This window comes from Perognathus longimembris, chromosome 11 (genome assembly GCF_023159225.1).
Source record: "Perognathus longimembris pacificus isolate PPM17 chromosome 11, ASM2315922v1, whole genome shotgun sequence".
Taxonomy (NCBI): Eukaryota; Metazoa; Chordata; class Mammalia; order Rodentia; family Heteromyidae; genus Perognathus; species Perognathus longimembris.
This window is the reverse complement of record NC_063171.1, coordinates 49,057,100-49,084,336: the sequence shown is the minus strand read 5'-3', so window position 1 is coordinate 49,084,336 and position 27,237 is coordinate 49,057,100. Positions and strand designations below refer to the sequence as shown.

At 35.8% G+C, this 27,237-nt stretch overlaps 1 protein-coding gene across 3 annotated transcripts in view; it reads left to right on the top strand.

Moving 5' to 3' along the window:
- Spata17 (spermatogenesis associated 17) overlaps positions 1-27,237 on the top strand; it is a 134,739-nt gene that overhangs the window by 38,113 nt on the left and 69,389 nt on the right. For all 3 annotated transcript variants that reach the window (XM_048357763.1, XM_048357762.1, XM_048357764.1), the window contains one exon: positions 17,422-17,545. In XM_048357763.1, the coding sequence (XP_048213720.1) occupies positions 17,422-17,545 (124 nt within the window). The remainder of the gene's footprint in view (positions 1-17,421; positions 17,546-27,237) is intronic.

Sequence of the window (27,237 nt, the reverse complement as noted above, 5' to 3'; positions counted from 1 at the left end):
GATCGAGGAGGTTCTTTGATATAACTAGTCTTCAATGAAAACTTAAAATGTTGGTAAAATAAAATATACCACAGAGGCTGAGAATATGGCCTCGTGGCAAGAGTGCTTTTCTCATATACATGAAGCCCTGGGTTCGATTCCCCAGCACCACATATATAGAAAATGGCCAGAAGTGGCGCTATGGCTCAAGTGGCAGAGTGCAAGCCTGAAGCAAAAAGAAGCCAGGGATAGTGATCAGGCCCTGAGTCCAAGGCCCAGGATTGACCAAATATATATGTTCTTATTAATAAAATATCTCACATTTCTGATGTGATGAGCATCTTGTCATGAAGAAGAGTACACCTGAGGTGGGTCACATAGAATTAATGGAAAGGATGATTTGCAGAGATGTGGGCACGGTTAAGGAATCTGGAAAGGATGTTATGACTGAGGGACCAGCAACAATAGGAAGATGTCACCATTGTCATAGTTAAAGGATTTGGCAGGAAGATACAGTACTAATAGAATACAGTGAGAGCCGAGGAGTTCACTCCAAACCTCTGGCCACAAGTTGTACTATGATCAGATAATACAATTCATCACTAGAGGTTAAGTTTTATCCTAATGTCTGAACTGTCAGATTCCTGCAGGATTTAACTTTCTTGTTTCCATCTTCCTTTCTGTGTCACAAAATCGATGATCTTTTAGTGTTTGTTGATATATGATCATGAGAAGTTGGAATAATTTGAATGTACACATCCAGAAGTAGATTTTGTTGACTGGTAGCCTTTGTTTCCTCTTAAAGTCATTGAAGAGAGTTAACCCTTTTGACTAGAGGATGTTCAAATGCCAGGACACATGAGCGTCTATTGAGGAAATTAATGCTAGAGGTACATTTGAGTATATGATGAAAGAAGGGCCTTGAATTTCACATCCACAGGCTACTGTATTTGAGTCTTTGGCTTTTTCTCAATTTCTTCAGAAAGCATATCTTTGATTCTTCACTGAAGAGATAAGAGATTGGCTGCTCGAGTTTTTTTGTGTTAAAATTTAAAATATCGAAAGTATATAGCTACTGCACTTGTGCCGCTGAAGGTTGGTTATATTACTGAGTCATGGAAGAATTCAAGAGGCATTCTAGAGTTTTTGACATCAAAAATGATATTTGTTTTCCAGGATATTGTATTATTTTCATGTATAAAATATGAATTAAATGATAACTATTTCAGAAAATAAAATCTCTTTTGTTGGGGTATGTTTGATTTGTGGTGTTAAATTCCAATTGCCATTATTATGATGAATACTGGCCAGAACTAACCTGTATCTTCCAGCAAACAAACTGGGGATTTTATGGAGTTGAGGAATCAAGAAGTGTAGATGATAAGTCTAGAAGAAGGCGTGACATTTCTTTTCAATTTTTTAGGTCATTGATTTTGAAAAGGGCAAATATGAGGACAAAAGATTTGTGCTCAACTTAAAAAACATGTTTCCAATAATTACAGTTGATCAATGATAGGCTGATGAAGTCCACAATGTGTGGACAAAATAATTGACTCAAAACATCAAATCTTATGCAGAAAGGATTCCCAAAAGCAGTGTGAAAAACTATAAGGTTTTCAATATCCCTTTAAATCTCAGATATGATAAATTTGGTAATGCATATGTATTGAAAAGCCACACAGATTTATATTTTTGTTTAATATTAATTTTGTAAAAGTATTCAATTTTATTTTAAAATATTGATTTTATACAAGTATAAGAAAAATTACATGAACCTAATCTATACCTTAAGAAATATGGTAAAGTATATATGTAATATTCATGTATCATGATAAAGATAATATTGTAATAAGTGTAAATCAATAATTTCTAGAAGCATATGATGAGTGTGTGTTTAAAACCTTTAAATTAAAAAAATGCTCTAGATTAGCCATCAAACATTTTGAGGAATTTTGAGCAGGTTATTTACTGTTGGACCATAAAGGTTGATTTGTATTCCTAGGGAGAAAGAGGTTATCTCAGAGGTGACAATCCCCTACAAATCATGGAATTTGTCTTTCAAACTTTTGGAGAAAAATAACTTGGAGTGGTCATTAATGTGAACAGTGTTCCAATTTTAATAGTATTCTAAGAAGTTCTTGGATTCATTGACATGCTAGCCAAAATGCTAATGGAAAAGTCTCTTAAATAACCAGCTTTCATGATTTGTATGGTGCTGATGAAATCTCACATTGATGAGACCAACTGGTAGTGCTTTCCAGATCCCTGGATACCTCTGTCATATTGGCATAAATGGGCTGAGGCTTTGGTGTCCTTGGTTACTATGAAATCCAAGACCCAATATCGTAGCTTGGCATAGAAAACTGACATCATGTTCTTTGCCATTGTTGTTTCATTTGTCCAACCTTCAGTTGTACTAAGACAAATTCTTTTAGATTTTAAAATTCAGTTTCTGTTTATTTTTAAACACTACCAGAGATTTTCCTAGTGAACTATAGTCACAATCCAGAACTATGCTGCCTAACAGCTTCTGTTTGGATATATTTATATAATAACCTTTGTTAACTACTGTCATTGAAATCTGCTAATTTGTTATTGTTTTGAAGGATAAAGCAAACACTAAGTTCCTGTAAAACTGATCTTTAGGACTATGTGTCTAGTTTCTAGGAAACTCAATTCAAAAGAGTTTTGAATATAATCTTCTATCCTTCCAATAATTATCTCAGAGCCTCAGTATAATGTCCACCAGTCTTGAAGTAATCTTGCTCTGGTAGAAGATCATATAGAGCCAACCAATGCAATAAATAAAGCTGATGCTAAACCTGAAGAAAATTGAGATCATGTCTGTAACAGGGACACAATGTACTAAAGATTTCTAGTTCTCTAGAGTTGAAGTCACTTAATAGACTGAGCTATGTAAGCAGCACATTTCCAATTGTGCTTTAATTAGCAAAGAAATAGAGACACGAAGAAATCAGCATGTTCCTTTGGACTGGCAATACGCAGTCACCCCAACTCAAAGTAGCCTCCTAGAGTGATATCTACAGGACAGGGTTTAAACCTGCCCTCTTTTATTGTCACATATGGAGTCTTCTGAATTTTTTTCAGCACAGTCTGAAAGCCACATTAATATTAAATGGTAAAAGATAAATGCAAATGGTAAAAATCTGGAAGAAAGGAGCCTATTGGGATAAACTATATGCTTGATAACGGTAAGTTCCTCTTTAGGTACAAGCACTACAGAAAAATATCATAACTGAGTAGTTGCTGACATGTTGTAAGTGTAAAGAGAAGGCTTATTCAGGAACCTCTGGCTGTTAGAAGAGTGCACCTATATGCAACTGGTAAATAAGAGTAAGGGCAAGAGCAGTCTGTCATGTTATAATCAGAAATGCATTAAGTACTTAACCAAGCCCAATGTTTAGATGGATAAATTTAGATGCTGCAGACAATGACCAGCTAAGTATATAGCAATCACAATCAGGTTTCCTTAGCGCCTTTCTTGTGGGTAATGTTTTATATGCCATTTCCTTTCTGCACACGAACCATCTTTTGGAATATGTGTTCTGTATATTTTGTTTCTCTTCAACTCCCATGGTCACGAGAGATACAGCACAGGGAATGCTGTGTGTATGCAGGAATGTGTCCCTGGAACAACGATTGGTCACTGTATCTGTATTTACGATGGATCAGAACAACTGTTCCTTTTCCATTTTCCTTTATAGCTAGTGGGAGGTATTCTTGGGGTTATTCCTGTTCTTCTTCACCATTCAATATTGGTTATGTCGTAGGTGGGCGATTTTTATGTTACATTAGTTGACAGAGTATTTAGTCATACTCAGCATGGTGGACAGGACTTCATGTGTGACTTGAAATTGATGGCAGTAACAGAGATTTGGGAAAGGGCTGAGTGCACGCCATGTGAAGTTCATGTAAGGAAAGAAGGCTGTTTGGTATCAGTAAGGGACTAGTTAGGAGACAAAAAAAAAAACCAACACAAAACACCAATAATCTGAATTTGCAACACATAATATGAAGCCTTATTAATTAATTCAAGAGGAATAGCTCCAAAAAGGGACAAATGGAAATGCTGAAGAGTGCAGTAACAAATATTGGGAGATGTTAGCCTTTCTAACTCTAAGTAACAGGACTCCGGGAGGAAAAGGTACCACCCACCCATTGGTGCTGAGCTTCTACCTTCATTGGAGAGAATGAGGATAGAGTTCTCTAAAATGCCACCAGCTGGAGCTGTTTTACAGTCAATGAGTGGCCCTGATGAACAGCCACTGGAGGCAGATTGGTTGGAGCTCATTAGCAAGGACCTGCCTTTCAAGGTGTCAGCAGAGCTTAGTAGATGTTGGGGAAACTAGGTTTTTTGCATGGATCTGGTAGCCATACCATACAGCATATTGGATCCAGAAAGAGAAACTCCTTCTTTTGCTGTATCTTGGAATAATCCTGCAAAACCCTTTATTGTCAGAGAAGAAATATGATGACTGGCAAAGATTAAAACTGTATGGGTCCAAATCTGAACATAGTAAGGAATAAACTATTGGAAAGCGAGGTTAAAAAATTGGTAACTGACACAAATGTGGATGATGCAATGACATAAGGCTATGGTAAATTCCATACATTTGATACTCACCGTTCATTCTTACCCAAATTTTGAAAAGAATAAGACCAGCACACAAGTAAAATTTTTTTGAGAATTTTTTTCAAATTTTTATTATCAAACTGATATACAGAGAGGTTACAGTTTCATACGTTAGGCATTGGATACATTTCTTGTACTGTTTGTTACCTCGTCCCTCAGACCCCTCTCCCTCCTCTCTCTTTCCCTTTCCCCAATGAGGTGTTCAGTTCACTTACACCAAACAGTTTTGCAAGTATTGCTTTTGTAGTTGTTTGTCTTTTTTTACCCTGTGTCTCTCAATTTTGGTATTCCCTTTCAAGTTCCTAATTCTAATACCAGTATACATGGTTTCCAATATACTCAGATAAGATTACAGAGATAGTGTAGGTACAACCACAGGAAGGTGATACAAGAACATCATCAATAATAGAAGCTACAGATACACATGGGACGTTGAAAGTAGTTACAACTGTGATATAACAATCGTTTCCATAACATGGAGTTCATTTCACTTAGCATCATCTTATGTGTTCATAAGGGTATAGCTATTGGGCTCACAAGTATAATTTTTAAAACCTATGACATCATTATTTCCAACGTACAAAAGAATAGATATCTATGATGATAGCCTGACTCTGTGCTTATGTTTGCTCATAAAACAATTCATGTCTATGCAGTCATCCTTGATGATATAAGAACCAGAGAAGACTCAAGCTCTCTCTGTGGACAGACTGTATGGTTCTGAACTGGACTCATCTCTTAATCTCTCAAAGCTGCTTTGTACAAGTGGTGCCTTCCAAGGAGCTTGTGGAGAATTGTCAGGGTTTGGTTTGCAAACTTGCCTGGATTATAGAGGTCCAGGCACAGGACATTGTATTCTAACTGATATCCTTAACTCTCTGGCTTTCCACCTTGCTTGGGGCTGGAAGAGGCAGATGTGTCATGTTGCTTTCTTCTTCTAGTCTCTCCTCTCCCCTTCTCTAATCTTCTCTTCATTTTAAGACAAAACTTATTATCCCAGTGGATGCAATTAGATATAGTATAGAAAATAAAGTGGCTTACTGATAGGGAAAAAGGGGAGCACTTTCCAGTCCTACCTTCTTCTCTGATAGTATTCATACCAATTGGGAAATGATTTTGAAACTAGAAAAGGGTAGCATGTTGAAGTAGAAATACTTATTATTAGCAATCCTATAGATAATTAAAAATTAGTAGAAAAACATACAAAATATATTGAGAAAGGTTTACATCCCTTTATCATTATTTTCTCATGCATTACGTGCTTGTTCATTTGTAAAAGTTTCAAAACATATAGGAAATTAATAACATATTTTATAGGAAAATAGTTTCAGTTGCAAGTAAAATTATAAAGACACTGAAAAATCATACGACCTATCAGAGTATCCTTTAATGTTTTTTTCTGAGCACCTATACGTATTGGTGAAGGACATTTTGTCCCTTTAGAGAATAAATCTGTCTCCAAACCAGTTCACTTCTTCTATACTGTAGGGACTCCAATGCTTGCTTAGTTATTCTTGCTTTCAGGAAGGACTTAAGGTGTCATGCAGCAACCAAGTGGCCAGTGCCATCTGTCCACCAGTGCCTTTGCTCTTATCATCAGCCCAGTACTTCCAAGGCTCTCTTGGTCTGCAGGGTTTGGTATAATTTTGTTCCCTTTTAGGAGTGCTTCTGATGATCTGGATTGACGCTAGTGGCTTGCTTTCTACTCTACCCTATGAGGTCTGCACCCATACTCTCTCCCATACCATCTGTTTCTTCTAGAAGTGATACCACTTCTGAATGTCTGGGCTCAGAAGGTCAAGACAAAATATTGCAGATTAGATAGGCCCAATAGATCTTTTGTGTTCACAGACTATCAAAAATCTGTGTCCTCCCATACACCTTCAGTGCCAAGCACAGAAAAGTAATTTGCACAATTCTTCAAAATCATGTTGAATTGACCTCTGTAGCATTTGATAACTCTCTTGCCAGTCAAATCAGCTTGAGACCATTCTAATTTACCTTATCAGAGCTTTTACCAACAGCATACGCTAAAAGTAAAAGGTCTGAGATCTCCATTTCTTTCCTCCAAAGATTTTTTAAAAATTTTCATACCTGAATTAAATTGCCTATAATCTCCTCAGTGACCTTCAGTGCAGTCCCTGGTGGTCAGTCCATTCATCAAACCACATGAGTTCTTTCCTAAGGCTATGGGTCCCATAAAAGATCTCTTTTTTTTTTTTTTTTTTTTGGCCAGTCCTGGGCCTTGGACTCAGGGCCTGAGCACTGTCCCTGGCTTCTTCCAGCTCAAGGCTAGCACTCTGCCACTTGAGCCACAGCGCCGCTTCTGGCCGTTTTCTGTATATGTGGTGCTGGGGAATCGAACCTAGGGCCTCGTGTATCCGAGGCAGGCACTCTTGCCACTAGGCTATATCCCCAGCCCATAAAAGATCTCTTTCAATCCTTTACATATCCTCTTAAATGTTTCCATTAATTTTTTCTTCTAAATCCCTTCTTATCCCTCTTATACCCCATAAACAGGTTAAGATTTCTTGCTACACACTCCTTTAATGCTCTGAAATTATCTTTGGTTTTATACCTCTGAAAATTTTTGGAGTTGCTTTCCTAATACCTGTCCCCTTGGTTGTAAAACACCATCCTCCTGGGACCTATCATGGCCTAGAAAATAACAGTGGACTAAATAAGTTGCAGGTTTTTGGAACCCTATTAAATCTTTCTTTCCTGCAGATGTTCTGGGCCTATAAGAAATAAGATAAAACAGGAAGACAGGTGAGAGACCAAAAATACATTTATGATTGATAAAGCTCAGAAACTTATATAGTATTTATTTTCAGATATATGGAATTTCATATAATACACAATGAGAGGTAGACAAATTTCCTGTCATTTACAAACTCACTGTCCAGACACCGTCCACCCACCAGTATTAGACCTTGGCCAGGCCAAACTCTGAACCTCTAGTCCCAACGTGACCCTCTACCGAGTGTTGGGTTGAGCTATTTTCCAATCACATTAAATTACCGTTCCAACACAAGAGTGAGGGAAGTCCTCTGAGCTGTGACAAGTAACATTCAGGTTAACAAATATAAATTGTGTCAGACATTTAAATGCTTATAAGGTGGATGGATAGATAGGTAGATAGGTCAGATAGATAAAGAGGGAGAAAGAGCAAGAAAGGAAGGGAGGGAGGGAGGGAGGGAGGGAGGGAGGGAGGGAGGGAGGGAGGGAGGGAGGGAGGGAGGGAGGGAGGAAGAGGAAAAGAAGATATTTCTATTATAACTTTTATTTATTTAAGTCCTGACTATAATGAATTCACTATTTACTATAACATCCACTGTAACACCTATGAGCCTAAAATCATTCACATTTATATTGTTACATTTTTTCTGAATAATTCTGTAAATGAGATATGGGGTAGACAGAGTAAATTTTATAAATTAAAATGTAACTTTTAATATTCCACAATAAAATTATCAAGTTGTACTTCCACCAACAATGCAAAGGATTCCTTATGTTTTTGTCCAAACTGGCTTTTAGTTTTTTTCTTTTTTAAAAATTATTGCCAATTTAATAGAGTACATAACTCTAATTTTTTAATTGAACTTTTTTAGTTTTAGAGATGTAGGTATTTTTATTGGCTATTTGTACTCATTAATGTATGCTGACTTGACTATATTCTACACTAAGTTTGTGGTTAAGACAAATATTATATACTTGGGTTTAAGTTAGATGGTGGAAAATATTCTCTATCCTCGTAGTTACTCTTCTGAGTTTGATTGGAATTATTACCATTTCTTTGTATTAATTAATTAATTCCACCTATGTATCTTTCTTTGTGTATATTTTGCATATTTCAGAAATGGTTTCTAGACAAAAGATCACACATTCATTGTCTTCCTGGAAATATACACATTTATATTTTAATATACATTTCATTAATATTTGAGTTAATGTTTTCTTTAAATAGACTATAATTTTTGTACTTTTCAGTCTTACACTTTCCTCAAAGTATGGATTTAAGTTTTGTGTTTGCAAATTTCCTGATAAACCCTTATAAATATTAGGCACATAATATATATATATACACTGTATGTATACCAATGTAGTACTAAATACTCATCTCCCTCAATTTTTACAAACCTATAAATATCTATCTCATTACTTGTAAATCTCATTATTTGTAGGATGAAGTATTGTAACTTACCTATAGCTGATAATAAATACCTACAATCCTAGCACTTAAGAGGAGGCTGGGATAGCAGGCTGACAAGTTCCAAGGCCAGCTTGGGCTACATAACAAGACCCAGCCTCCATATGATTTGATTTCCATTTTGTTTTATGGAATTGTATACTCCACGATGTAGTAGTTTCCATTAAATCCTTAATATTTGAAATGTGAGTGCTACTATATAGATGTTTAATAAAAGATTAATTATTTAAAGCCAACTATAAAATATCAACAATGTATTATTTCATAAATGTATTTAACTATAAAAGTCAAATGAAATTCAGAATCAAGGCTAATTTCTAGATTGTGTTACTTTGCCTTGATATTTCCTAATCTACTATTTTGAAAGATTTTTTGATTTGGAAGTTATAGCAAAGACTATTCTTGGTGAATATTTTTTGAAGTCAGGAAAAGAATGATAGCTGTTCAGTGTTTGATACATGACAGGTCTTAGAATCATATGAAATGGCTGTTGTGGAGATTTATCCAATAGATAAAGTGTCAGGTAACTTCCATGAGTGAGCTGTCACATTATTATATTTATTTCTTCTCATTCAAACTTAAATTAACTTAGCAGCCGCACCGTTTATCTAGTGTGAATCTGAACAGTCAGGTAGGACTGAGGCAAAGGTGTAGTTTCATGAAGCTCGAACATCATTGTCTGTCAGGTGAGCCTTGTTACGCTGTCCATCCTCATTTAACTATCCCACAAGATCTCTTAATGAAGTTAAGCCCCAAGTTCACTCCAATAATTCCGTGGCAAGAGTTTGTGCATTGTAACAATTCATCACTTGTCAGGAAGGCACTTTTAGTTTATACATTTAATAAGGGCATCCTCTAGCTTGGTTAATTAGAAGTGAACAGTTTGCATATTTACTAAATGTGGAGTGTCATTGCCACCACGGCCTATTGCCTACATGAATTATTTCTCTATCTGCAATAAACAGCTGGGTAATTATTACTGCCATAATCAGATAAATTCCCTCTGTAAGGCTTTTCTTACATGGCAATTCTTTGAACTCATCCAAAGCTGAGCAAAATTTATGAACTCCAGCAGCTAGGCCACTTGTTCAAACTATGCTGTCCCTGTTCCCTGTTTCAAGGACATATGTAGAGCACTACAGATATTGTGGAAATAAAGACAAAAAATAAGATTGCCTATTATCACATTTTCATAGACCCATTTAAAAAATATATTCTGGTTTCCGCTATCTAAATCACATATAATATGTATGTAACATATATAAATCACATACAATATTTTCCTTTATATACACTATACATATATATATATACTGTATAAACACATATATTTTCTCAGTCTTACTTGAAGATTTGTTTAAATTATCAGGGATTTGTATTGAGAAAAGTTCACTGTTGCTGGAAAATTATAACACTCCACTATTTGGTGGAGTATTTGGCCTTTATTGTTGACATCATGAAAGCAGAATGACACTGTTAACTACTCTTTAGCATCTCTTATAACACGAGTCCTCTGAACTCATTCTCTCCTAGTTTCCTTTCTAGTCTTTTAATACTTTTTTCCCTATTTTCTTTAGATAGTCCCCTTTACTTCCCTGGCCTGAATTATTAGCACTCTCTCTTTGTTCACCTTCCTTTTAACTAGACATGCCCTGGACAGTCTTTCCCAGGTCTCTGACTCCTGCTCTTCCTGGTAAAATCCATAAGCACAAATATTCCCTGACCAAAAGTCTCCCTAGATTATTCTATCCATCAGATCAAACTCCCACATTAGAGACCTCAAGAAGTATATTTGTATACAAAATAATTTTTTTTCCAAATCTTTTCATATGGTGAATTGGACCATTCTTCCCATAGGTACTTATGCTAGAAACGACATTCATTATAAGTTTCCTCCTTTTCATTGGTAAAGAGGCCTGATCAATATTATCCTAAGTCTCTATTCTTACTCTTCATCAATATATCCTTGGTCTCATTGCAATGATTTTTTAAAATACAAATCTGATTATTTTTGTTATTTCTTTCATTTCAAAATTTCTATAATGAAAAAAAATTTCTATAATGAAAATGATCCTAAGCATATAAATATTATGTTACACAATATACTAATTCTTAACTCGGTATTGTATAACTGTGGTGTGATAATAGATAAGTACTACATTGCTCATACTAATCAAGCCCAAAATAAATACTCACATAATATTTTAAATAGTATAATTCTTAAAGCATAAGTCTCAGAGTGTAAGGGATAATAGCATACATAATAGAGTAGGTGGTAATTTTTGAGAAAGAATGAATTTTGTGAGAAAGGAAATTATGCAATGATGAAAAATACAATGGTTTGATGAGCATCATTTAATATTTTTGTACAAGGATTATTTTCTTCATTTACTCTTTTGTAATATTTTCCAGCTTTTTCTCTTTTCCTCTTTTATATCCCTTCCCCACCCCCATTTGATGACAATGTCCAAAACGAAATGTACTCCTTACCAGATTTAAATAACTGTAAACCCTTTGTACATCACCTTTACGATAACAATAAAATTGTTTAAGAAGTTGCTACAGCACTGGCTTCTATGCCAGTGCTAATACCAGTAGTACATAACACTAAGTATTAATCCAAGTACTTTGGGAGGACCACATTAATTAATACACTTTGATCCTGATTTTCATGACCTGCCTTAGTTAGTTTGGGCCACTCTAACAGTATGCTGAGTAGCTCAAAGAATAGAAATTTATTCCTCACAGTTTAATTGACTGGGAAATCCAAGACCAAGGGGCTAGCAGATGCAGTGTCTGCTGAGAACTCTCTTTCTTACTGTTAGATTACTCTCTTCTCATTGTACCCCACGGGGTGAAGAAAGACTGCATCTCTCCTGTGTCTTTTTTCATAATGCATGAGTCCCACCCAATGGGAGCCACACTGATGTGTTAATTACTACATAAAAGTACCACCTCCAAAATCTATAATTTTGGATATTTAAGCTTCATCACATGTATGAATTTGGAGGGATGCAAACATTTATTTCATAGTCCTCTTAGGACTGGGAGCATAAGGAATGTATGTATGCATCTGTGCAACTATAATACCTTACAAAATATAAATTAGCTGTAAATTAGAAATACATTATTAGAAGAGGGGTAACAGCTAAGGATTAATTATTGTTGTGGGGAAGCTAGAAAGCATTCTTACAGGAAAGGGTAGAAGATTTTGCTTTTCGGTTCTCACTTTGTAAAGAAGAAAAGTAAAAAAATGAAAGTAAAGATTCTGTGTTTACCACCAAGATAGCTAGCTCCTTTCTGAGTGATACAGGTGACCATCTTCCTAAGGTTTTTTTTTTATTATGCTAAGCAAAGCTTTTAATTAGTCTACTGAGTGAAAATTAAACTGTGCATACTTAACTTGTTTACATATAATGTCACATTGCATATTAACATGTCATGTGTTTAAGTATTTTTTATATTAAACATGATTTATTTGTGGAAATAATTTAGTTTGGGGCAGAATTTTTTTCCTGAGGTTTCTGGAAATATTTTTTTCAGTAGCTCAGAGATTAGGAAGACTCAAGAAACAACTTCAAAAAGTTAGGATTGGAAATCTGACTGAAGTGGACTCGCCTAACACACACACACACACACACACACACACACACACACACACAGAAAGAGAGAGAGAGAGAGAGAGAAAGAGAGAGAGAGAGGAAACTATGCATTGTAAGAAAGCATAAATACTGCATGAAATGAAGCAATGTTAGCTCTCCTATACGCTCAGAACCCTGAACAGAATTGGGTAATTGTCTTTACATTAACTTCCTATTATGGTAACAACATGCACATAATGCACCTGTGATACTTGGAACAGTTAGTCATGTACATAAACGTAAATACTTATGTGGAGACAATAAATTGTTTAAAGCCATTTATAGCCAGCACAGTGGTCCTACTACTTAGGACTATCTTCATAAAAATCTTACTTGTTCATTCAAATAAACATAGAAAACAGATGAAGTCCTTATTTTTATGGAGTTTAAACCTAGTGGGGAGACACTAAGTAAGTAGATATATCCATAGATATATGATAATAAATTTTGTTAAACTTTATGGGGAAAACAAAAATTGTAGTAGTATCTTTTTCCTTTATTGTCATAGTGAAGTACAAAGGGGTTACAGTTTCATATGTAAGGCATTTCTTGTTCAACTTGTTACCTCCTCCCTCCTTTCCCCCCCCCCCCCGATCTCCCCTGGCCCCCTTTCCCTCTCCCCCTGCCCCCATGAGTTGTAAAGTTGGTATACACCAAATGGGTTTGTAAGTATTGCTTTTGGAATCATTTGTCTTTTTATCCTTTATCTCTCTATGATTAAGAAGAGCAGTGGGAGGAGAATTAAGTTTCCACAAAAAAAGGCACAAAAAACACAATAGAAGTGAATTCTTGAGGTAGAAGAATGGTGAGCTGGGAAATGAAAGTGGCCTTGTGACCAAGCATGGTGATCCTGAGGTGGTGTGGTGGGTAGTAGGATGGAGAAGGTGATCAGGGGTTGGTCCACAGCCTGTGTGAGTGTGATTGTTATTTGCATTGTGCCAACAGTCTTTTAAGGATTTTTTCAATTCCAATCTCTCTTTATAGGTTTATGTAATGTATATTAACATCCCCTACTTGCTCAAAAACTAGCAAGTACATTTTAAGGAAGGGAGACATATTGCCATAAATGAAAAATTAACATTCCGTGGTCACACATAGATAATATTGGTTACATAAGGTTATGATCTGGAGCACTGATAGGTTACTTATTCCCAGGTGGGAAAGCCTTTTCCCTTTGTGTGCTTTAAAAATAATAAGGGCACTATAATCTTCTCAAAAAATATACTTCTTAAAAGGAGGTTTCCCATTGGAATCTAAATAAAATACTAGTTTGGCCTAAATATATAATTTGAGTATAGAATGGATTTTGGAGTCAGATCTGGATCCAGATTTAGATTTCGAGTTGTAGAGGGTTGGATGACAGTTAATTTCTTTGACTCTCATTTCCTGGTTTATTTATGCAGTTAAAGATATTGTGAAGGTACTAAATGAAGTAATGTATATGTCGCATCTAGGAACTTTTTCAAAGCAAACAATAAGTCAGTGATTAAAGTTCTTGTATTCTTTTTGGTGGTACAAGACCAAGGCAAGGAGAGTGAGGAAAAAAGGGTGCAGGTACAGTGTTATAAATGGGAACAGACTATAAGATAATGATTTGATGGATGCGTTTATTAAGGACCATTTTTTTGGTAGTATCTTTACAGAAAAGGAGGAAAAGCGGAGTGGATGTTGGGCTGTATCAGTGACTCCAGCAAATCTCAAGTAGCTCTGAGATTGGAATGGCCCTTTAGAGCAATCCCACACTGAGCCAAAGGATCTAGCTTTGTGTCCTCCTTCAAACCCCAGTTATGAGGTACAGCCTGAGGAAAGAGGGCAACACAACCTGGGCAGGATGCCTGATTTTCCCCAGTGAGACTTAGCTTTGAGTCTCAGACAGCATCCAATACTGCTGGTAGCCACAGATTTTTTTTTGGTAGGTTTGCAAGGTAAAACCAGTCATCAGAGTAAGTAATATGTGAAGGACAGAGAAAAATGAAATTAATTTGCATATTTTTTCCTGTCTCTCCTTTCCCAGCAGCCAAGGTTTATTATCGTGCCAGGTGTATTTTAGCAACTAGGTGCCATGCTCTGCCTGTGTAATCTCATCCACAGAGTCTACATTCATCAGATTATCATCAACAGAGCTAGGTATAGCATGAAAGATATGTAGTAGATGAATCAAGTAGCATAGTTCTTAGCTTATGGTCAATGTTTATGAACTAGTTAGCGCTGTTAGCTCTGTAATATTACCAGTTACTACTCTGAGTATGTACCTGGATTAGTCATTTGAGCCTCATATTAGTTTGAGGAAGAAAGTAGTATGTGAATAATTTTGCATGTTAGAATAGAAATATATGTGTATATATATGTGTATATAGATATATATGTACATATATATATATGTATGTCACCCAACTTAAACAGCTAGTAAGTACACAGTAATGCGTTTATAACCAGGTATCATTTAAGGATACACTATATTACCTCCAGTGGGTACTATTATTTTTATTAGTGCTACTATCATTAGACTATAAAGATATATTATTGCCACAATTAAGCTATTAATAAAATATATTTTAAATATACAATATTGGCAAAAATCACAGTAGAGATTGTTCTATAATTTTAAACTGACATCACAAAATATTTTTGAGGGGTAACCAAATTCATTTTCTTTTTATCATCATTACATAGTTGTATAAAGGAGTAGCTATGTAACAAAGCAGTTTATGACTATAGTGGAGAATAAAATGATGTAGAAAGTCTTGTGATTTTCACATAGAAGTCAGGATCATAATATTAAAAAAAGAGGTTAATGGGAAGTGAATATGACCACAGTACATTATACACCTGCTTGAAAATATCATGATGACACCTATGAAAAATGTCAAAGAAACATAAAAGAGAATATGCATGACTAAATCATGAGAAACTATTTTGCATGTTCCTTGTGTTGAAATGACTGTCAGCGTTAGTAAATCTGAAACTCTAGATTTTAATTCCATTCTGCCATTCACTGACTTGATATTTGGGGCAGGTCACATACACACAAAAGGATTATTAGTAAGATCACTTGTTATTCTATATTATGTTAAAAGGAAATAAGAAGACTTATAGAAGACATATTTTTTTTACTTAATATCAAAAGTAAATTAACATTGTTAAAATTAACAATGGAGTAACTTTCTTATGTAACCTGTGATTGCATTTTTTCCTGGTAAAAGTTTCCTTTTGTTCATATGTAACTGCCTTGAAATCTGTACCTTACAAACAAAGAAAGGTCACCAATTCCTCTAACTCCTGGTTCTTTGTCAAAAATGGACACAGTTAATGAGGTTTGTTTGGTAGGGAACAAATTCTCAGACACAGACAGAGATCCTTTCAATGGAAACAAATTTGTTTGGCTTTACCGGCTTACTTAGCGATTAATAATAGCCTTGAGATGCAGGTCAAAAAGGTCATGGTACCAGCTTGCCAATACAATCTAAATGTACAGTTAACCGAGCTCTAGGTGTTCAGTAACCCCCTAAATACTATGCATAAAGTACAACAGGCTATTTTCGGACTCCTTTTTTCATATTAATAAGCAATTTTCAAGAGAAGGGTGGCAAAATGGGGGCCATGCCACTCCAAGTAATTCATTTACTTTGCAATTTAATCTTATGTTGAAAAAAATTGCTGTGCTGCAGTAGCATAACCTGGTGATTTTTAAACGTCAATGTGCTTCATAAGTAACCTTGTGGGAAGTATTGTATTAGTAGCCTCTACAGAAAATTACAAAAATATATATTTCTAGTTGTTGAAATAGAAATGAGAATCTATTTATTTTGGAATACTTTCTTGCACACTTCCCTGATACATTTGAGGAAAATGCTCAGACAGTTTTCTTAAATTTTTACTTATAGAAGTGATACTGAATTATGTATCTACTTTAGGAGAAACATAAAAATTTTAAAAACTATTTTGGCATGGATAGTTACACTTGTCCTTTCAAAATAAGAGATTGCATCATTTTCCATATTTGACAGTATAATATTCTGTTTTTTGCATAGTACATTTCAAAGCCTATTTTGTTTACGTTTCTTAGGCATACAAATAAATGATAAAATTGTCATTATTGTAATGGAATTTGTCATACCTGAAAAAATGCTTCAACTTACTCACTTAATCTTTAATACTAATTATCTATGCAATTGGGCAGATTGTCCATCTTTTAAATACTGAATACTATGTGTAATCTTACTGGTATTTTAACTGTTAAGTAAACTTACAACCAATTAAGCATAGATACAAATTTTATATTTTTAAGATTATCCTGTTAATTGATATACAAAATAAGTAGAGCTGTAGATGTATAAAACCAAAGTTTAAAAGAAATCAGTGGCTCAAGTGCTTCCTTGGGATATGTAAATATTTCCCAATAGCTAAATCTTCAACTCTAAAACTGCTAATGTAGAAAGTCACTTACTTTGCATTTGATTTTAGTATTCCCTCTATTACTGAATTAATTGTAATGTATAGGCCTTGGAGTTTTAAAACCTCAGTCACTGCAAATCGCTTAAATGCTTTCTGAAGATTACAAAGTTTCACACAGAATACCCAAGTAAGATAGACTGCACTACTGATGTTGATGGATGTGGGTGACAGGTGCCCCTCCCCAAACTTTTTTTTTTTTTTTTGGCCAGTCCTGGGCCTTGGACTCAGGGCCTGAGCACTGTCCCTGGCTTCTTCCCGCTCAAGGCTAGCACTCCGCCACTTGAGCCACAGCGCCGCTTCTGGCCGTTTTCTGTATATGTGGTGCTGGGGAATCGAACCTAGGGCCTCGTGTATCCGAGGCAGGCACTCTTGCCGCTAGGCTATATCCCCAGCCCCCCCTCCCCAAACTTGATAATCATCAGAGACAGAATGAGAATATCCTCTGATAGGGTCAGAAATAACTGGGGATGGTTTTGATGCAGGGAAGCCCTGGAGGAGTTTGCAGAGATGAAAGAACAAGAGGAGAAGAAGGCGGCCATCGAAAAGGAAGAGAAGGAGAGAAATTACCAAGCCCGAAAGATGCATTACCTCCTCAGCACAAAGCAGGTTGGTCTGCCTATTCTTGACAGCTCCCGGAAGCCACCTGGGCCCCTAGCCTGACAGAGACAAAATAGCAGCCTGAGTGAGACATGACTTGTTGAAAGATACCGCAAAGACATGACTTCCAGTTCAATTTCGTGCTTCTCTGTAGGTGCGTGGGTACCACGGCTGTGCGTGACAGCTGCTTCATAGAGGCAGCCACTGCGACAAGGCAGGCAGAAAGGTCCACGCCACGGTGATACCGCAACACGGGGGGGTTGGGGGGGAGCACAACCTCGCCCCACCCCACCCATCCCCAGTGGCTTAGTGTTGTGTTTCAAATCGATCCAGAATAACAAGTTAATAGTAAGCAGGGGCAGCCTTCCTGTTTTCTCTTTTTACTGAGTGAATGTTGAAACCAGTCTTTTGCCCTGCTTCAGTTTTGATGGAGGCTTTCAGATAAAGCTTTTAAAGAAATTGATTCTGCAATCACATGCTCATATAGAAAGATAGATGGGAATCTAGAATATTTAGATACTTATTCTCTCACCCCTGCTAACGTGTCATTTCCTCAGATTTCATCATGACTGACAAGAAAGCACCGAGTATAGAATATTCTGCCCACAGAGAAATATGATTAAAATACTTGAAGTTAGGGGTTGACACGTGTTTTCTTACTAGAGTTCTAACCAGGACTAGCAATTCCAAACTTTATTTTTTTTTCTCATAAACCTCCAACTCCAGGGCCATAGTTGTAGCCAGAGTCACATGGTCAGTCAGATGTCTTCAGGGCCAGGCCACTCCCAGCGGTGACAGAGACCCAAGATTGAATGTCATTCCTAGAGATATTCAAATAGAGAGTTCAGCAAGTGGTGACCTTGTGCTTGCTTGGAAAGTAGTTTTCCAGCACCTTGATCCACACTTCCTAGGCTAATGGTAGTAATGATTTTGATCCCTATCACTCAATTACCTTCATCCAGCAGATAAGGAAGCAAACTCAAGAGTGCTTTTGTGGCTGGCTTTACAGACACAGAGCTAGCAGGCATAGATCTGGTCCTCTAGCCAAAGATTTTGGGGTTTTTTTTTTTTTTACTGAAATTGACAATAATTTCAAAGTAATTTTAATACTAAGAGACAGAAAATCTTTTTAATATGCTGTTAGTTACAATGTAGAATTTTACTCGTAATTAGTGGGCTCTGTTTCTATCTAAAATTCAAATCAACAATTCCTTTTCAGCAAAATGCTTTTTTTTTCTCCCCCAACCTATGATTATTTTCAATTTTGACAAAGCTAAGAAGGCTATTAATATAATGTTAATTCTTTTAAGATTTATCATGTATTCCTCAGGGTGCAGTTGTTAAATTTGATTATGCCAAAACCTCTTGACACTTTGATTGTTTCTTAATTTTAGTTGTGCTATTTATACTTAAAGTAAGTAGTGAACTAGAGAAATAAATAAAAATGTGACAAAGTCCTATTAACTGGAATATTTGTTCATCTATTTAATTCAAGAATATTGAGGTATTGATTGTTCATGGGAATGATTTAGGAAGTCTATAAAGGTAGGGTGTGAAGTTCATTGATAGACTACTTGTAAAAAGTGTTCATGAGACCCTCACTTCTATCCCTAGATCCACATAGAAATTAAATTAATTAAATAAATAAAAATTAAAAATAAAGGTCTGAGAATGTACATCATTTACCTAGAATGCCTGAAGCCCTGGATTCGATCCTTATTACCAACAATGAAAATTCATAATAAAAATATATGAATAACAAGCAAGTCAAATCTGTTAGTTTTACTAATAAAAAATACTACTAATAGAAAGAGCCATAAGATAATTACCACATGCCAGATTCTATCCCAGAGACTTTACATCGATGATTTCTTTAACTATTTTGATTGCATTTCAGTCTTAAACGTAAGCACCTGTTTAGGCAAATTCATGCATCCAAGTGGGAGACTGGACTCACAACCTTCCAGTGAGATTTCAGATAATGCTGCCATTTAGTTTTCCACATATTTGTGTTAATGAGCACAAGCTATGAATGCTGCTTCCATTTCCTCCATTCACGCCAGCTTACAGATGTATGCCAACCTTGCTTTTATGAACCCTTATCTCCAGATGGTGGGGCAGTATAGTTCGATGAAAAGAAAATAGTTGTTATAACCAGACTGGGCTGAATTTGCACCCCAGCTCTCCCATTTAGTGTAAAATTACTTTGAGTTTTCTGAACTTCTTTTTCACTCTACATGTGGTACAAAGAAACCTACATTGATAATAATTAAATATAATATCTTTAAATAGCACCAGCCCTTAGAAAGACATTCAGTACATGATAACAAGAACATTACTAAAGGTGAACTTGCTAAGCATAAGCTAATATTGTAGGCTTCTACTTTCATCTGTTAATTAGACCAATTAGAAGTATTCATATTGTCATTTCTCTTCTTTTCTTACTCTTAGCGATTAATGATAACTTATTAGATGACTTCATACTAGGATCTTTATATTAGTTCCCACCACCTCCATTTCATACTGGCTTCATACAGCTCAGGGTGTAACAGGTGAAAGTCTGGCCAGTCACTTTCCCTTGGAGAATAGTAGCATAAAAACATGAGGTTTTAATTGTCCCTGATGAGCCACTATACATTGTTGTGGTGATCTAATATTTGACCATAAATAACTTAGAGAGGTACCAGGGCAACCATATGAATATAGGGCGAAAAGGGACACTTCTTTTTTGGTGGTTGAATTTAGTAGTGACATCCTCTTGTCTCTGTCCATTTTTGTTCAGCTATTACAGGAAAATGTACATGTTCTATAACTTATATTGCCAACAGATTGGCTTTGTTTATATTTAAATCAGTAGTTTTATAAATGATACAACTGATGAGTCATAGTGGCAAGCTATAGCTATCTAAACAAAAGTATGCAACGCTGACAGTTGAGTGAATATGGAGCTTAGTCAGTTGATCACTGCAGATAACGTGCTCAGAATTTAGTATAAGTATATACAAGGTGAGGTTTAGACACAAGGCATATTCTGCCTACGGTCTATGCCCATGCAACTGTTTTAAATAGAAGAGAACTGCAAGCTTCCACTATAGCATATAGAAACTATTTCAATGAAGTGAACAGTTTTTTATGTTTATGATTTTACTGATATAATGAACTACCTTGTTTTACTTAATAAAATAAAACTTTAGTTTTCCTAAAGTGAGAGATGCAAGGAAAAAGAAACACACACTTTATTTTCTTATTGTGTCTTGGCTATTGAGTAGACATTAAACTGCAGATCTAAAACTCTTTATTAAGAAATCACTCAATAAAAGCATTCCTCTGTCCTGTTGTTTAGATTAACTTCATTGCTTACTTTATGTACTTTGATTTCAAATTACATTAAGAAAACATTGAATGCATCAGTGATACTTAGTGGACACTATGTTGAAAATGAACTATGCAACTTGTGGGTTGGGATGGGAGGGAAAAACTGGGAATGAGGGAAAGGGTGATATTGTCCAAAAAGAAATGTACTCATCACCTGACTTATGTAACTATAGTCCCTCTGCATATCACCTTTATAATAACAAAAAACTTTTTAAAAAAACCACTGAAGTGTAAAATAAAAGTCAAAAGGTTATTGAACTTTTTAATGTGCTGCTGAGGAATTGAACTCAGGGTCTCATAACATGCTAGGCAAGCACTCTACCACTAAACCAGATCCTTAGGCAAAAGGTTATTGATTTTTAAAGACATATCTGTTTTAAATTTAACTTGTATCTGCAGGAACTCTCAAAGATAAATAAAGATCTAAATGTAAATAATTCTTATAAAAATTATATCACAGCCAGGAAAATTTATTGACCTCCTTTAAAAAATCCAGCATTTTTAGCAAAAAAAAGTCATTTTTGGAAGTTTCAACTATTTTGGAACTGTATCCTTAATATAGTTTGTAGAATATTAATTTTTACATTAAATTCTCATTGATCTTATATAGCTTAACTGAAGCAAGTAAAAATACAACATTAATTTAGACAAAGATTTTAGAAAGGTGAAAAATTTTAGTAGCCAATTTTTTGGTTAAATTCAGAGATAATTAATAAATAAATCATGTATTATTACCTAATGCATAAATAATTTTGGAATAATTATTCTGACACTTCGATGTAAGTAGCAATTTTAAAGACAGTGTTAAGCCTATTTTTAGTACAAATCTAATGTATGTCTTAAAATAGTTCCCAAAACTATTGCTGATTTTTATTGGTATTCATTATCTCATCTTTATTCAAGCAAGTATGTTTGTGCTAATAGGAATTACACGAGTAAATAACTAATATTGCAATGAGTGAACTAATAGACCCCTCAGGGTTTTATTAATTAAAAAGTTCAAGTTGTATTAAAGTACCTTTTGTATATGTTTATTTCAATCAGAAAGCTGAACCTGGTAACTTATTTGCATAAATAATCAATCACCATTTGCTAGTAGTAATAAGGTTAATTTGTTGCCATAGACATAATAAGATTAGTCAATTATATTTCCAAGAAAATACTGCTTGTTATGCAGTCCATCACCTGTAGAACAGGATTGGGTTTGGCGCCCTTATTAAAAGAACACGTAAAAAAATAATCTTTGTCTCTGTAGAAGTTTTTTGAAAGGAGAAGTAATTTCAGTTGATTTGAATAAAGCAAAATCCAAGCATTGCCTCCATTTTTAAATTTATCTTTCTGCAAAGATTTATTATTTAATACAGTTATTTATTTTGATTCAGTGACCAGTCAAGCTAAATCTAACATACATAGGGCATATTTCCTTTGAAGAAAATCTTATTTGCAGATTTGTTTTATTCAGAATACACTGACATTCATTCTTTTGCCCTTGTTCCTGGGTAATAAATTATGTTGTCTGCTCCACCTACTGGTAGATATATGCAAAGGCCCATCGTTCGACTTCAATGAGGCTTCTAAAATGTTGGCAGTGTTTGTATGGATCTTCATGGAGGTCAGCTAAGTTGCAGAGACTTCAAGATACAAACTATAGACATTACTGTTTTGAAATAAAAGATACTATGTAGAATTATTCACAGTATTAGCTACAGATGAGCAGTCTTACCTCAGTTTTTGTGTTACTATGCTAACAGAAAAGATGAATAGATCCAAAAATACACACATAACTCAGGATAACTGTATATATCTTATTTGGGTTTGGTATTTTCAAACCCGCCACCTGACATCCATTTCCTAAACGCTGAGCAAATGTTTTGTCCTTTACCCTAGGACATTTACTTAATCACTGTCAGATAAGTGTTTCTAGGGTGGTGTTTGTTTTTTTTTTCCTTTTCTCCTTGTAATGTATAAACCTCCTTTTGGTTCATACAATAATATCCATAGTTTGCAGCATAATCTCTTCCTAATCTGATTTAAGAAGACAGATTTTTGAGGAGAGGACTTGAAAATACTAATGGCATAATTAATTCACAGACTATCTGGGAGAAGAATAGGAATCCCAGCTCTGATGTGGAAATGAGAAAGACAGACAAGAGAAATTAGTTTGGTCATGTTTCTTAGATTTACTGCTGTTTGATATCAATTGTGACTCTAGGTGCCTCTTATTTTATTATCTGCTCTATGTCGAATTGTCATCTGTCAATTCCTAAAATTACCTGACCTGCCACTTGTACAGGAGGTGTAGAGACCCGGAATTAAGACATTTTCCTATGTGAGGTTCAGGAAGTAGCTTTTTAAGTGTTGCACAAAGAATCTTACATTTGTTTTAGTTAACTTCATAAGAATTAGAATGAATGTTTTCACAGAGAAAAAGTTAACAAGAACTCAATAGAACTGCTCAGCAACAAAACTGTTGCTGAAATGGCCAGAGCAGCTGGGGGAGGGTCCTTAACATAGTCTCTCTAGCCCTTCCTTTGTGTAGATGAAAAGAAGGGGGTCTGCGGGATGAATCACTTCATGTGATTACACAGATGCTCTATAAACTAAGATGCCATTCTCAATGCAATCATCCCTAGTGAAAAGCTGAGGTTAGGGGGTGCATCTGTGACCTCATTCATTTACCTGAATATACTCTCTCTGGAAGGAATATTACCCCAAGTCTGTGAGTATCCATGATCCTTCTTGAGGGACCTTCACTTGCTCTATTGAGCTCAATTCTCCCCTGCTCTAAAATGTGTTCATGTCTGTAGAACCATTGATTCTTGGTGAGTTCATGTGCAAACAAACAGAAAACCTAGGGCCTTTGTATGAAAGGAGAAAGAAACCCAGACATCATTTTGATACCTGTGTTATCTTCATGTGCTTAATTTACAAGTAACTACAGCAATTTATGATATTCTTCTCCATGGGAGTCTATAAAGCAGCAGTTACCTCTCCATTGACAAAAAATATTGGTCATACTTCTTTTTCATCCTCTGGATCCTTGGTGGATTTATTCTTTCCAAAGACTATGTAGTGAAGGAAGGTCGGACCTTTGATCTTTGGATCCACAGTTTACGTGGAAGGTCTTCAAGTCTGATCATATGTGCATAGTCCCAACTGGGTAGACCACATCAGAAAACCATGAGGTAATTTGTTACTTTTGGCAGTCTCTCTTCAGAAAGGCCAAGGACTGAACCAGCACCAGAAGGAATTAGCTACTAGCTTCCACATTTTTATTTCCTGCCTCTCTAACAATACAGTTTTTATGATCTTGTAATACATGAAAGTAATAGCATCAACTTCTCTTTGAGGAAGCAGAATGAAGTGATTGCAAATCTTGCTGTGACACCCAAAATACCCCTTTTCCTGCCTTTCAACTTGCCATTTTTAACTGCATCCCATCTTAGAGGCAAAAGTTCTGATAGAAACAAAAATAACCTCAAAATTCATAGAAGGACAACCCTCACAGAGTAATAACTTGGCTCTTTCATATACATGTAGTCTTTAGAAAGTTATTTTAAAATAGATACTCTAATGCATATCTTAATACCTTAAAGGTGAGCAGCCAATTCATGTGTTAAGGACCTGGAACATAACGCTTGTTCATAAAAGAGTAACTGAGTAGGGGAGAAAGTTTGAAAATACAGGAGATGAAATAGGTGAGTAAACCTGGAGACAGGAAAGGTCAGATATGACATATAGCACATAAATCTGTACAGTAAAGTGGATGAGAAAGACTTCAAAACTCTGTCATTAGTAGGACTGAAATGAAGGCTGTATTGTGTATGGATCTTTTGTAGGGAAGGTCAGAGATTAAAGTAATTAATGCCTGAGTGTTTCAATATTTTCAACACGCTTCTAGGATTATACTGAGAATCACAAAGGTGGAGAGGGGCAGGGGAATTGATTGTTTAGTGGCACTGAAGGCCCAGCTAGGGTACTAGTATGCAAACATCACATCAAAAGTCTGCCTACATATATGATTTACTCAAGCAGTTTATCAGCAGCATATTTTAAACACAGTAATATAGTAACAGCTAAAACCGATGCTTACTATGAGCCAGATTCTTGTTGGTCATTTTCATGAGTTATTTTAATTCTCATAAAGTGCCTTATAAGTTATATTATTATCATCCCCAATTTAATGATGGGCAACTAAATGACTCAGAAGGAACCCATTTTAGTAGAATATCAAGAAAGGATCAGACCTAGAAAAAATGCCCCATCAAGGAAAAGAAGCGATCTGAGTTTCACTCTTTCAGCCTCATTGAAATAGGGAACTCAAGTTACAGATCAAGGGAGAATGATTCAGAGAATGATTTTCCTGAATGGCCTTTAAATGAAAATGATCTCACAAAGTTTGTAGAAAGTACAAGATGGTCAGAGGAGAATGAGTCTCCCTCGCTCCTGTTTCACATTCAGATCAGTTACGATCTGATAACTGCCACAGAACAGGATCTGCTTTTGCAGGGATCACCTGTCACCTAATTACCATTCCAGGTGTGCTTCCTCAGGCTCATGCTGTCCCATCCCTCCCTAGCATCTGACACCGCTGACCTCCCTGGGACCGCCTTGACCCTTGCGGCCTGCATCTCCTCTCTCAGAGATTGCTCTCAGGAATGCCCTTCATAAGTTTCTCTTGTCCCACAGATTTTATAAATGTACACACTCCTAACAGCTACCCAGTCTACAGTTTCTCCTTCAGTGACCTCATTCATCATATATATATTAGAAAATACTCAAATGCTAGCACAGGACCCCTTCCCTAATCTACTTCTATATACTCAATATTTAAAAATACCTAACTGTCCAGAGTTCAACCCTAATATTAAACTCCAAAGCAGAAATTCATATCACTATGTAAGCGCTTCTCTTTGCCTGTTAAAACAGCTGTGTTGCTGCATTCTCTTATACTCCTCTTAATGAATCCAGTCTCACTGTCTTCTGATTTTGCTTCTGTCAGGAACTGAGACAGGTAAGCCAGGACTCTCACCATTGGCTGAAAATCAGCCTCAGAATGCAAACCTAGACAAATGATCAGGCATGGGCTTCAAAGACTCTGATGGCATTAGTCTTGGAAGGAGTTCGGATGACTCTAAAGTGAAGACAGGTTGAGAACCACTGACCTGACTTAGATACATGTCATGTCATGAAAACGGGTGGTGTTCTTGTTATACTAGAACTTAGATTGTACTTGAGTAGATGGGCATTAAAACCAATTCCTCTTATATATGTATAATTGAAAATTACAGCATCATGAGGAGAATAAACAAGTTCTATAAAAGAATAGAAAAGGACAGCCTACTTCAGAGGTATATGGATTATGGAAATCTTTGTAAAGCTATATCTAAGGTCAGTTCTTAACGATAAGTATGATTTGGCCAGGCAAATAAGTAGTTAAAAAACAAAACTTAGTTTGCATCTTAGAGAGGACTGGTATGTTTTTAAGAAATGAAAAAACAAAACAAAACAAAAAGCTACCATCTAAGCATTGGGGTTGGAAGTGGGGCAAAAAGAAACGGACCATATTAAGAATATGCTATGTTGTTTCTTAGGTGCATTAAAAACCCAATTACAGTGATTTATTAAAAATCTAGAAACTGGGGCTGGGAATATGGCCTAGTGGTAGAGTGCTTGCCTCATATATGTGAAGCCCTGGGTTCGAGTCCTCAGCACCACATATATAGAAAAAGTCAGAGGTAGTGCTGTTGCTCAAGTGGTAGAGTAGAGTGCTAGCCTTGAGCAAAAAGAAGCCAGGGATATAGTGCTCAGGTCCTGAGTTCAAGTACCAGGACTGTCAAAAATAAAGAGAGAAATAATCAGGAAACTATTTTTTTTTAATATTACTCTGGCTTCCCTGTAGATAGAAGATGTGAGAGGTCCAAACCTGAACAGATGGAGACAAAAAATACCAGTGTGAGGTACAGTGAAAAGGCTACTGTGGTTGCACAAACATGGTACCCAAGAAAATGAATAGAAACGTATGGATTTACGATATGTTATTGAGGTAGAATATGGAGTATGGATATATAAGGGATAAATTGGCAGATTGTGGTTTAAGAGATTGAAAGATTGCTTTTACCGGTGAGATTTCACTTTTGAGAGGCTTCAGACTTTAGACAATTTTTAGGTTTATAAGAAGATCCATATCTCTCACCTACTCCACAGACTTCCCACAGCTGTGTGGTAGGTTTGTCACCATCAGTGAACCTATGCTGACACGTCTCTTTGCCACGTACTTGGTTGAAACATGTCTGTCAGATGTGAGAGTCATGCACCTTTTACCA